We start from the raw sequence: 12,003 nt of genomic DNA, 5'->3' as shown, positions 1-12,003 counted from the left end.
CATTATCCTGGAATCTTATCCAAGAAAAAAAGTGTTTTGTAGATACACTTTCATTTTAATTATTATAATCTATATTGGTGAAGGGAATCTTTATTTATTTATGTATAACAGGGTTGGTACAGGGTTGATACAGAACACTTGAACACTGATGGTAAAATTGGGTTGTATGTTTTATTGGGTTGTATCAGTACAGTTTTCATATGGGGTGTTCTTTTTAAGGTCATCACCTTTTACAGTTAGGATGCAGTGTTGCTTTCCAGCTGAATGCATGTAGCTGGAATAAAAGTTCAGTTCCGTATGGGTTTCTTACCACATCCTGAAAATAAGACAAAAAGCTACAGAAAACAATTGCTGCACAGGAAACAGCGTCTGTGTTCACACCAAAAATGTGAGAACAGTCTTGATTGTCATCCAGGTTATGTAGCAGAACTGAAAAAACACATGAAATTGAGGTACTACATGTAGGTCATTTTTGGTAAGATGGCCTTGTGATTCCACGTTGTATCACCATGTACCATTACAAATGCCTGGACATTCCTGTCTCTACTGTATACTACACACCCTTTTAATTTCCCTCAGTTGTTTTTTTTTTCCCAGTACTTGATACCATATTACAATTATTACTATAACACTATGAAACGTTTTGCCCTTTTTTCTGAGAATTTCCTTTTAATATTTTAATCTTTTATCCAATTTGTTTGTTTTCTCTTACCACTTTGTATTCAAATCTGTTTTAATTTACAGAGAAGCACTTTGTAAACTTGTTTTAAAAAAGTCTCCAATAAAAAATATTATTATTATTATTATTATCACCATCATCATCATGATGTCAGTCTTCATTATACTTACACTTATTAAACACTACACTGAGTAATGCACATGAACTTTGGTCAACATCTTTATTTCCTGTGGAAGATGTGTGCAGTTTGCCCCTCCGTTTTCAGAACAACACAGCATCAAAAAAAAGTGTGAGGTTTCTGTTTTGATTATCTTGAACATGTGGGTTGAGTGTGTGTGTGTTTGTGTGGGTGTGTGTGTGTGCGCATGCTAGAAGGTCTCTTGTAGCATCTCAGGAAACAGAAACCTTTCAATGGTGATTATTATTATTATTATTATTATTATTATTATTATAACAAGTTGTGTTTTTGCTCTGCAAAGTATCACAGAACAGATCATTATACCTCATACCTTGTTCACATGGGATTCCTGTCTTCTTAGTGGGCAAGGTCAGTCAAGTTTCATGCAAATTCAGCATTAAAATGTACACAGCCGAGTTCTCACCCAAGGACATCAGCATTATTTATTGTTCCTACAATAGTATTATCTAGATATTTCTGAGCTTTGAACATGCTTTATACATCTAACACTACAAATTTTCATGCCACCCTACTGGATTAGCCTCTCTGCAGCAGTCTGCTCCATGAGTTGAGTCTATTTCCCTTTACACTTCGAATTCCATTCACATTTATGCTTTTGGCAAATGCCTTTTTCCAAAGCCATTTACAAGTGAGGCAGTGTATAATCCAGGTATAGAGCTGCAGAGCCTACTGAGAGCCACAAGCCGCACACACCGAGACCACCTCAAAACGCAGAGGTTAAGGCAAGCTGGAGCAAACAGCTTTTCTAATCCAATCAGAGGGACGTACTGTAATGACATTAGCAAAGTCAAATTCTGCACTGATCTACACTTCATATGAATATTCAGTAACATGAATATTATTTCGCAAAATCGCATTTTCTTGCTTTTGCGCATTTCCAGCATTTTTGTGGCCGTTACGCACACAAGGCCTTGCGCTTGCTTTTCCCAAATGTCTTGAGACCTAGTATAGTTAATGCAGCCTGCTTCATAATTGAAACCGATTTCTTTTATTTATAGACTTGTTTTATTTTATTTTTTAATAGGTTTGATAGACTTACAGGGTATGGATATTTAGTTTAAGGTATCAGTGTTTGCGGTGTGATTCTAAACTCATCAGTGCGCACAGCAAAAGGTGCAGGTTTCTCGGTCACGCCTCTTCTTATATTCACACGCAAGGGGGAAAAAAGCTAAAACGCTCAGATATTAGCTCAAGGGCAACGTGTACACGTTAGGGAAAAAAATGCTCCAAAGCGTGTACTATGGCCAGATTGGCCAACAGGATGTAGAAAGGTTATTGGGGAAATATGGGAAGGATGGAAGCTTTCTCCTGAGAGACAGCCAAAGTGAGCGCGGAGCTTTATGCCTCTGTGTCAGGTAAGAATCATTTTTGTCTGTTTTATGCTACATAAAGCTTCACTGCGTGGAACTGGCACTACTGATTCTCAGCACTACTGATTCTCAGCACTCCTATGAAAAACGTTACCACAGTAAATATACCACTGGTGCATTAAGGAATGAGGAGTTTTGAAACCAGATCACTAGCAAAAAAGCTGCACATGGATGAAATAAATAAAGTTTCTGCACCGAAATAAAATTATTCAACTGCTGATGCAAAAGTAATCAGTGTGGAATGAAAAATTAAAGTGGTAGATATAATAGTAACTCAGTTTTTTTTTTTTTTTTTTTTTTTTTAATCAAGGAAAACTCCATTTGTCCACACATACAGGATTGTCCATTCACCTCAAGGCTGGGCAGTGGAGGTAAGCAGCATAAATTTGATTTCTTTCGAAAATTCTTGTTTTTTTTTTTAGAAAATTGTAAAGACTGAACAACAAAACTTCAAAGTGAAGGTAAAAGTATGAATCTATTCCACAGCATCAACACCACCATCAATGCTTAATTCCTTTTTTCATTTTCATCAGGGTTATACATTAACTCTGTTCAAGAAAATCTTATGTCCAATTGCAATCCCTGTTACAGTTTGAAAGCTAATGTAAAATTCCTGTTTGCATGATAACTGCACGCTGGACTGCTGGAATCTTCTGAAAGCATCTTTCATTCCCTGTGCTGCCCCCCATTTTAAAAAACATAAATAAATAAAAAAATCTTGTATAATGAAACCCTTGGCATATATATGGATATACAGATCAATTGCACTTTCTTTTCACTATAGTTTATTGGTTATATTGATAATGCTTTACATTAAGGTTCTCTTAACTAACATTATTTACTGTGTTAGTTCATAGTAACAAATCATAAACTTCATTTTCATTTTATGGTTCAATCTGCATTTTTTAACCATAAGTAATATTAAAAATGTAAGTTGATTGACATCTGTTTAAATGTTACATAACACCTGCATTCACTAATGTTTATTCAATGCATTAAGCATTACTAAGGTGTCAGTCATTGTGGAATTAATTCTCACTGATTGTATAAACAGTAGTAAATGCAGGTGTTGATTATTTGGCCTGTTTGGTTTATTATGTAAATAGTTAGTTACCTAGTTAGTTAACTTTGTTAATGTTTCCTATAGTTTGTTTGTTTATAATAACAATGTCTGAAATGAGACCAGGTAAGGGAAACTTAATGTCAAAAGTAATGGCTATATTTTAAGCATCAGCTGAAGTCTTCACATGTGGTAAAAATACATTTGCACTAAACTGACCATAGTACTTTCAAGAAGCCTTCCTTTTGGAGGTTTGTATCAATGTCAAGGTCATGCAAAGCTGCCTTTTGTCACATTAGATATACCCTGATTTCTTTTATTGTAGTTGCATGCTGCAAAGCACAAACATGAAATTTACAGATGGTGTTCTAATTTTACTGTTAAATGTCCACACCAAACGTTAGAAAAAAAAAAAAAAACATCAGAAAGAAGGTACACTGTGGCTTCTGAGTGACAAACTACAGATATATGCCCAAGGGTTATGCTTTCATATCTGTGGTTGTTTGCTAAAGCATGTAAACCTGTCTATATGCCGTTCCCACAAGCCTTAGACACACTCTCACACACACACACACACACACACACACACACACACACACACACACACACAACACACACACATGCACAACACACAACACAATAAACACATGCAAAGACTGTAATAAATATGCTAAAATAATTTTTTTAAAAATTGCTTAAGGGAGAACTGAACAGTGAGTTCTTTAAACACTCACAAACTATTAATTAATTAATTTAAGACTTTTATGATTGACTTTTATGACAAATAATTTTAGTACTTTTTCCTCTTATGTGTTTTCCTATTTTGAAAGGATTTTACTCATGATGAATCAGACATGAGTCAAGCCTGGTTAACTTCTACTATTGTGGGAGTGACAATTAGAATATCATTTCTTTACGTTTCAATATACACTCACCAGCCACTTTAATCTTTTAGATTGGAATAGCTGTCCAGTTCTGTTCAGTTTTGATATTTTGCACATTCTGAGATGCTTTTCTCCTCAGCACAGTTGCAAAGAGTAGTTATTTCAGTTACTGTAGTCTTCCTGTCAGCTCAAACCTGTGCGGCCATTCACCTCTTTCATTAACAAAGCTTTTCTACTGCAGAACTACAGCCCACTAGATGATTTTTTGTTTTTCACACCATTCTATGAGACTGTTGTATGTGAAAATCCCAGGAGATCAGCAGTTTCTAAAATACTTAAACCAGACTGGCACAACCTGATGTTTGATGTAAACATTAACTGAAGCTCTTGACCTGTATGATTTTATGCATTGTGCAGCTACTACAAGATTGTCTGATTTGCTAATTACATGAATGTGCAGGGGTATAGGTGTTCCTATTAAAGTGGCCGCTGAGTATATGTTGCACAGTCCAACGGCATTCTTCATGGAACCCCTAAGATCCATGAACTTTATGGAAGTCATCATTAAGAAATCAGTGAATACATATGTCTTTATAGTTATGCATAATTATATTACAATCCCTTTTTAACTGTATGAAGGAATAAATAAATCTCTCCATTTCTTATAACCTTTGAAGACTGAAAACAAGGAGAAGATACAGTGGTTCCAGTCACTGGATAAACTCATCGAATCCTACAAAGAAACCCCCCATAACATGGTTCCCCTACTGTATCCTCTTGAAAAATCACATCTAAATGAAGAGGAGAGACAGATTAGAGGTGAGCTTGTGTGTGCTTATCCTGTCATCAGGATTTGTGGTAAGATATCAGATTGTGTTTGATATGATGAAACGTTTGAATCAATAACTTCAAAGCATTTCTGAGCGAGTAACCGCTATCAGATTACATCTATAAATGTGCAAAGTGTGCCAGGATATAATTCAAGCATAAAGGTGCTAAAGGAGCCAGCAGTGAAATAAGTGCAGTGAGACTCAGTTTCCACTAATTGACCAGAAAATTCAAGATAGTTCTAGGAAGACTACAGAGAGCCACAACTACACAGTCAAACATAGAGCCATAATTTAATGCGAGTCCTTGAGCACATGCTCATTTGTAACTTATGCTAATCAAGAAAGATATATGCAACAAAGACTTAACATAAAATATAACCAAACCTATATAACTATTATGTTTGTACTGAGAAAGACATTTTAAGGCATTTTAATTGTCAGTCCAAGTTATGTTCTAGTCCTCCTAACATACTTAAAGTCACATAAATTGTTCCAATATTTTTACACACAGAAAGGTGATACATTGTTTGTTGTGTTTTCCACAAAACACTGACAACAGAGAAAAGCGAAGAAGCATGCGTTCACTTTTATCCTCATCAAGAGATCCAGCTTCAGTGAATATATTACTATAAGAGCAGTACATTATTATCATTCCACATAAACACATTAAAATATGTGTTTAAATGCTGGCATGGTGATGTTTTCTGAGGAGACCTTTATTTAGCATTTACAGAAGGAGTCACTAGTGTAGTGTTTTGTAACTGTTAGAGATTGACATGAGAGAGTCTTCAGGAGAGCAGACTTTGTGGTTTCTCTGTAACACAACAAGTTGCAAATCAATGCAGTGGTAAATACATGCCTCATTTGCTGTCTAAAAGCAAAACCTCATAATCTCATATTCAAAGTCTTCTTCCAGGACAGCACTGAGAAAACGGACCAGCATGACTGCACAACACTGAATTAATTATCTTGTAGTTTCATGACATTAAATGAATCAGAAATTTCTGCTTACGGTTAAAACAGCAACATGTTACAAAAGAAAAAAAGCCATCTACTTCATTTGAGGTGCAAATTGTTTCGTTGTTGGCTGAGAAAGCTATTTGCAGCTACCCAAGAAATAAAACATGACAGCATGTTGTTTTGGGAAAATAATCAACTATGGTGTGGTGTGATGCAAAATTACTGTTACCACCCCATAATTGATTATTTTCAGCACATTCTGAAATGTTTTGTGCATATAATGTTACAGTGATGTGCCAACAGCTACAATTTTTTTATTGAAGCATGACATATACTTTTTATCCATTTAAAGTTAAGCTTAATGTTGTGGAACATCTGCAAGACAAGGTAGTTCTTGGGCCATTCTCAGGATTCAGTGCTCTTTCTTTGTCCCCCACAGCTCCGTTAATATTATTAAAAAGCAAAATCAATACAACCGACATATATATGTGTCATTATTGATAATTTCATTATCGCTTGTTTGACTGCATGGATCAAAAATAGGTAAGCGTCATTTTCCCCTCTCTGAATATTTCCTTCTTGAGGGTTGCTTCAGGAAGGGCATCCGGCATAAAAGCTGTGCCAAATCAATACGCAGACCAATGATCTGCTGTGGTGCTCCCTAATGGGAGCAGCTGAAAGTTATGTTTTGAACATCCCATTTCAGATTTTCTCATTCCCTCTCTGCTATTATAATAAGCTCCACTCTTCTGGGAAGGCTTTCCACTAGATTTTAGAGTGTGGCTGTGGGGATTTGTGTTCATTCAGCCACAAGAGCATTAGTGAGATCAGGCACTTATGTCAAGCGAGGAGGCCTGAGGTGCAATCAGTGTTCCAGTTCATCCCAAAGGTGTTCAGTGGGGTTGAGATCAGGGCTCTGTGCAGGACACTCGAGTTCTTCCACTCCAACCTTCACACACCATGTCTTCATGAAGCTCGCTTTCTGCACAGGGGCATTGTCATGCTGGAACAGGTCTGGGCCTCTTAGTTCCAGTGAAGGGAAATAGTAATGCTACAGCATACAGAGACATCCTATACAATTGTGTGCTTCCAACTTTATAGTAACAGTTTGGGGAAGAACCACATATAGGTGTGATGATCAGGTGTCCACAAACCTTTGTCTATATAATGTATTAAATAAACAGGCACAAGAATTGGAGAATCATTGCCACCACTCTAATGAGTCCATTGAGTCAGTTTATTTGGTTAATAAGACTTGGGTGTTCAGGAATTGGACAAGATATTATAAGGATTAAACTGTAGATCAGATGAAGAATAAGTGCAAAAGAACCATGTCTGTGTGTTGTCAGGACTAGCAAAACCGGGAAAAAACAGGAATAACCCTAATATGTCAGCACCAGCAAGATAGTCCAACATAACAACATAAAGTGCTTGTTTTTAAAGTTATATGATTCTTTTTTGTGGTATATACAAATGTTTTGGGAAAAGAATAAGAAAAAAAACTTACAGTAATCTGGTTGCATAAGTATGCAGACCATTAACTAGTACTTTGTTAAAGCATCTGTTCCTTGTAATACAGCAGTATTTTTTCACAGCTTGAATTGGCAATTTTATTCTGCTCTTCATTGCAAAAATGCTCCAGACTGGTCAAATTGCAAAGGCATCTCCTGTGCACAACCCTTTTTGAATCATTGAGGCCATTCCAAAACTTTGATCTTCTTCTTCTGAAGCCATTTATTTGTTGGTTTGGATTTGTGCTGAAAGGTCAAAATGTTCTTTATCTTCAGCTGTCTAACAGAGGCCTGCAGGTTTTGTGCCTAGGTTGGTATTTGGAGCTATTCATGATTCCTTCTATCTTGACTAGTGCCCCAGTCCCAGCTGAAGACAAGCAGCCTCATAGCACGATGTTGTCACCACCATGCTTCAGCATGGGTGTGGTGTTCTTTGGGTGCTAAGCTGTCTTGTTTTTGCACTAAACGTATGCAAAAACAACTTTTAGACCATCAGACCATTACAAATTTTGCGAGATGGCTTTGGCAAAAATTAGGTGGACCTGGATGTTTTTCTTTTCTCTTTTTGTGAGAAAAGACTTCTGTCTAGCCACCCTACCCCATTAGCCCAGACATGTGAAGAATATGAGAGATTGTTGTCACATGCAGGGAGTGACCAGCACTTGCCAGATATTCCTGCAGGTCCTTTAATGGTGCTGTAGCTCTCTTGGCTACCTGATAATGTGTTTGTGACTTTGTCATTCTGTGTATGCTAATGGAGAATTTGCTTTCCTTTACTGATATTTCACTACATCTTTTAAGTCAAAGTTCATTTTCGCACAGTATGTTCAATTTATTTTCAGTATTTGTGAATTGTCAGGAAAAAAAAGTCCTAACTATCAAAGTCAAAAGTCAAAGTCAAAGTCAACTTTATTGTCAATTCTGCCACATGTTCAGCACATACAGAGAATTGAAATTATGTTACTCTCAGACCCAAGATGCATACAGATAACACACACACACAAAAAAAAGGATGTAAAAATACAAATGGAAATGCAAACTATGTAGCAAAGCCAGTAAAAATACAGGGCTATGTGTGCATGTGTGCATGTGTGGTGGGGTTTCAGACAACATCAAGAAGGCATAACTGAAAAAAGCACTCCGTCATGAAAGAAGACTTAAAAAAACAATACAAAATAAGCCTGATGTCACATAAGGTTTGTGTCCCTTCGGACCTGTTATTATTTTCATCCCTCTTGAACTGCATTTAGCCTTGTAGATTTTTTTGCATTATTCAAACATTAAAAAAATACATCATTGAAACTACAATTTGTTTAGTTGTGTATGTTGCATCTGGATTCATCACATGGATATAATAATAATAATAATAATAATAATAATAATAAATGACATTCATGACTATTTCTATGGAAAATGTGCAATTCAATATCATATGGTACACAAGAAATGCGTTAGAAGAGGAAAGTTAGGGGATTTTCCTATTTAACTTCCAATTATACTGAGTGATTTATTACTCACCTAAATTAGGGACATCTAACTTAAGTGATACTACCAACACTTGCCCAGTTCAAGTCATAGTTATGAGTTTCAAACTGACTGATGGGGTTGAAAAAAGTCATGCTTTTTCAGACATTAATGCAAAATAATAATCTGATCATCAGCCAGGCTGGAAGTGGGAAAAATATGTTTTCTTGAAAGTTAAAATATATTCCTGTCAAAAGAAGTGATATAAAATGCAGACAATTTTTTTTTCTGGAACTGGTTAGGTACAAATGGCACTGATTCCTGAGAATGTCTCTTCTGTTATCACTTACTTATATAACCGTTATAACAGTTTTATCCCTCACCAGCTTCTTGTTTTTCTTTCTCCTAAAGCGAATAAGACAAAAAAAAGTGCAGCTTATCGTGTTACTGAGAAACATAACCATGTCATATCTGAAAGACTCTTTGCTGAATGTTACAGCTTTACCTTGACTGCTACAAAGCACTGACACTGAAGACTCCTTCCATAAATGATAAATTTCTCCTTATAGAAAATGTCAACATATAAGCAATTATACCTGTTTTTTTTTCTTTTCTTTTTTTCCTTTTAATCTGTCAACATATAAGCATATGAGACATATAAGAAAATGTCAACATATAAGCAATTATGCCTGTTTTTTTTTCTTTTCTTTTTTTCCTTTTAATCTGTTTATGTGGAAATAACTCTCAAAAACTTGAGACGTGTTTCATAATCACTTAGGACAAATCGCCGAAAAGTGATTATGGGAAATAGGGATATTTACCTTTGAAACTTTTCTCCTTGATAATAGAACACTGATGACACAGATGTTTTGAAGGGAAAAACATAAATGTAATATTGTGTCCTTGGACTCATGGCGTTCATATTATGTACATCTAAAACACTGAGAATTATTATTATAATCACTTTTATTATAATTAATTATAAATTAAGAATATATGTCCACAGTAGATAGTAGAAGTTGTTTAGAATCTCAGGCACCCTTTAAAAAATATTTATGAATTATTTATTAATATTAAGTTGATGATTGTAAGCCATTCTTGTGTTTTATTGTTTGTTTTGATTGTCTTTGTTGCTCTGGCAGCTGTGCCTGTGGTTTTAACCACAGCCCTCAGTAGCAGATACATAATCAGTCATACAGGAGTGCATCTTATCTCTTTTCACTTCTAATTTAAATCTAACTATTCCACTGTTCATTTACCAGCAGAATCGGCCTACATGGAAATGTGAAAATCTCAGGTGATCCACTGAGAGGGAGTGTGCCTGTGTAAATAATTTTCCCTTTTCTAAACTACCTTTAACACCTAATACAAGCCTGTGCTATCTATGTGTTACCAATAAAATGAGTTTTGCCTCTATCTGCCTTTGTTTAGCTGGTGTATTTATATCTTCAAGTGACCCTACTGGCCTTTTGTTATTCAAGGCCGTGAAAACATTCCACAAGATGGCAGTGGAGCTGCTAAAGTTTGTGTGATTGACAGCATGCTTTCACTTCTGACTTCCCCTAAAGTTCAGAAGAAACTTTGTAAATTCAAGGCACCCTCCCAATACATGAAACCAAGTCTGTGTGATGGATTCTGTGCTCAAGAAATTTCCAGTCAAAACTGTTTAGCCTGTGTGCTGGATTCAGGAAATTCCTGTGAATAACTGTGAAAATAGTGTGTAAACTGCAGATAAGGTCAAACAAAGACATGTTTCTTCCATTTATTAATCGCAATGTTTTACTACCTGGCCTATATCTAGTGGCCCTTCATTCTTCTCTACGCTTTGCTAGGATGTGTTGTTCAGTTTTTATACAAAGTGAGTTGTTTTAAATGCATGAAAAAGTGATGATCTGCACAAAGTATCTTTACTAAAGATAAGGTTTTGATAAAATACAGGTCATTTTTTTTTAATGATAAACCTGACTGGAAGGAAAATACCAAATATTTTGACAATATGTTTGACAAGAATGTTCAATAATTAATGTGCCAAAAATGTGCAAATTGCACTTGTCAGGAGAAATGACAACAATTACTACTTATTATCTGTATTGTTTAAACAGTGCATTGTTAATTAACTAAGTTCTAATAAATGTATTTCTTACATTGCCTAAAGCATGCAAATAAACTCATATTTTTTTTAAACTTGTGTTCAAGTTTCTGGTCTCCATTTTAGGATATACAGTATACAGGGGAACTGTGGTTAACTTTTTTTTTTTTTTAAAGTTACAGTTGCAGTTTTGACATGAAATGTTCTAAATCTTCAGCATGGAGGACTAAGAGGCAACAAAGTTAATTTTTTGAATCACAAAGTTTCAGAACAATAGTGTTTAACAGTTAGTGTATATCTAATACAACTGTAGTAATATGAAACTATGTAAACTGTCATTTTCCTAAAATAAAATGCTATGACAAAATAAACGAATTAGAAAGAATAAACATGCCCTGGTTGGCAAGACAAAAGAACATGTGGAAGCACAGCGATCACATGCAGAATCACTCATGTAATGATTAGAGATGGGCAACTCAGAACCCTTACAAGAAGAGCAATATTGTATGTAAAATCCAGGAATAGATGGTACAGTGGAGCAGTTTATAGCATTTTTGCTTCATATCTCCAGTGTCCAGGGTTTGATCCTGAGCCCAGAGTTTGGCATTTTCTCCCCATTTCCACATGGGTTTCATCCGAATACTCCATTTTCCTCCCAGCTCCCAAAAACATGCTGGTAGATGAATTGGCTGTGCTAAAATTGCTCATAAATTTGTATCCCCACCTCACGCCCACTGTTCCTGGGATAGACTTTAGAAGACTGAGATTTAGTGAGAATTAGGGAGAGAGCCAGTTTGTTCACAAAACAAAACTGTTTCTGTTTTATTATTGGTACAGGTAGTAGTCGTATCTTATGATAATTTCATTATCTTGTACATTACTTTTATGTAAATTGATAGGTGTTGTGGTCTCACTGGTATTGTAATGACTTTCCAATAATTTCCAGTAAGAGTAAAA

General features: G+C 35.6%; 1 protein-coding gene across 2 annotated transcripts; it reads left to right on the top strand.

The window, feature by feature from the left end:
- The first annotated feature begins 895 nt into the window (after positions 1 to 895).
- LOC113537271 (SH2 domain-containing protein 1A) lies at positions 896 to 11,141 on the top strand. Of its 2 annotated transcripts, none has more exons than XM_034299966.2 (4): positions 896 to 2,233; positions 2,559 to 2,619; positions 4,870 to 5,011; positions 10,223 to 11,141. In XM_034299966.2, the coding sequence occupies exons 1-4, from the start codon at positions 2,100 to 2,102 to the stop codon at positions 10,243 to 10,245; spliced, it is 360 nt and encodes a 119-aa protein (XP_034155857.1). In that variant the 5' UTR covers positions 896 to 2,099; the 3' UTR covers positions 10,246 to 11,141. The 2 variants fall into 2 exon arrangements, with proteins under 2 accessions (XP_034155857.1, XP_034155856.1); XM_034299965.2 differs by having other exon boundaries at positions 897 to 2,233; positions 10,220 to 11,141.
- Positions 11,142 to 12,003: the final 862 nt, after the last annotated feature.

Source organism: Pangasianodon hypophthalmus, chromosome 26, assembly GCF_027358585.1.
Source record: "Pangasianodon hypophthalmus isolate fPanHyp1 chromosome 26, fPanHyp1.pri, whole genome shotgun sequence".
Lineage (NCBI taxonomy): Eukaryota > Metazoa > Chordata > Actinopteri > Siluriformes > Pangasiidae > Pangasianodon > Pangasianodon hypophthalmus.
The sequence above is the reverse complement of the archived record's forward strand: the minus strand, read 5'-3'. Positions and strand labels throughout refer to the sequence as shown.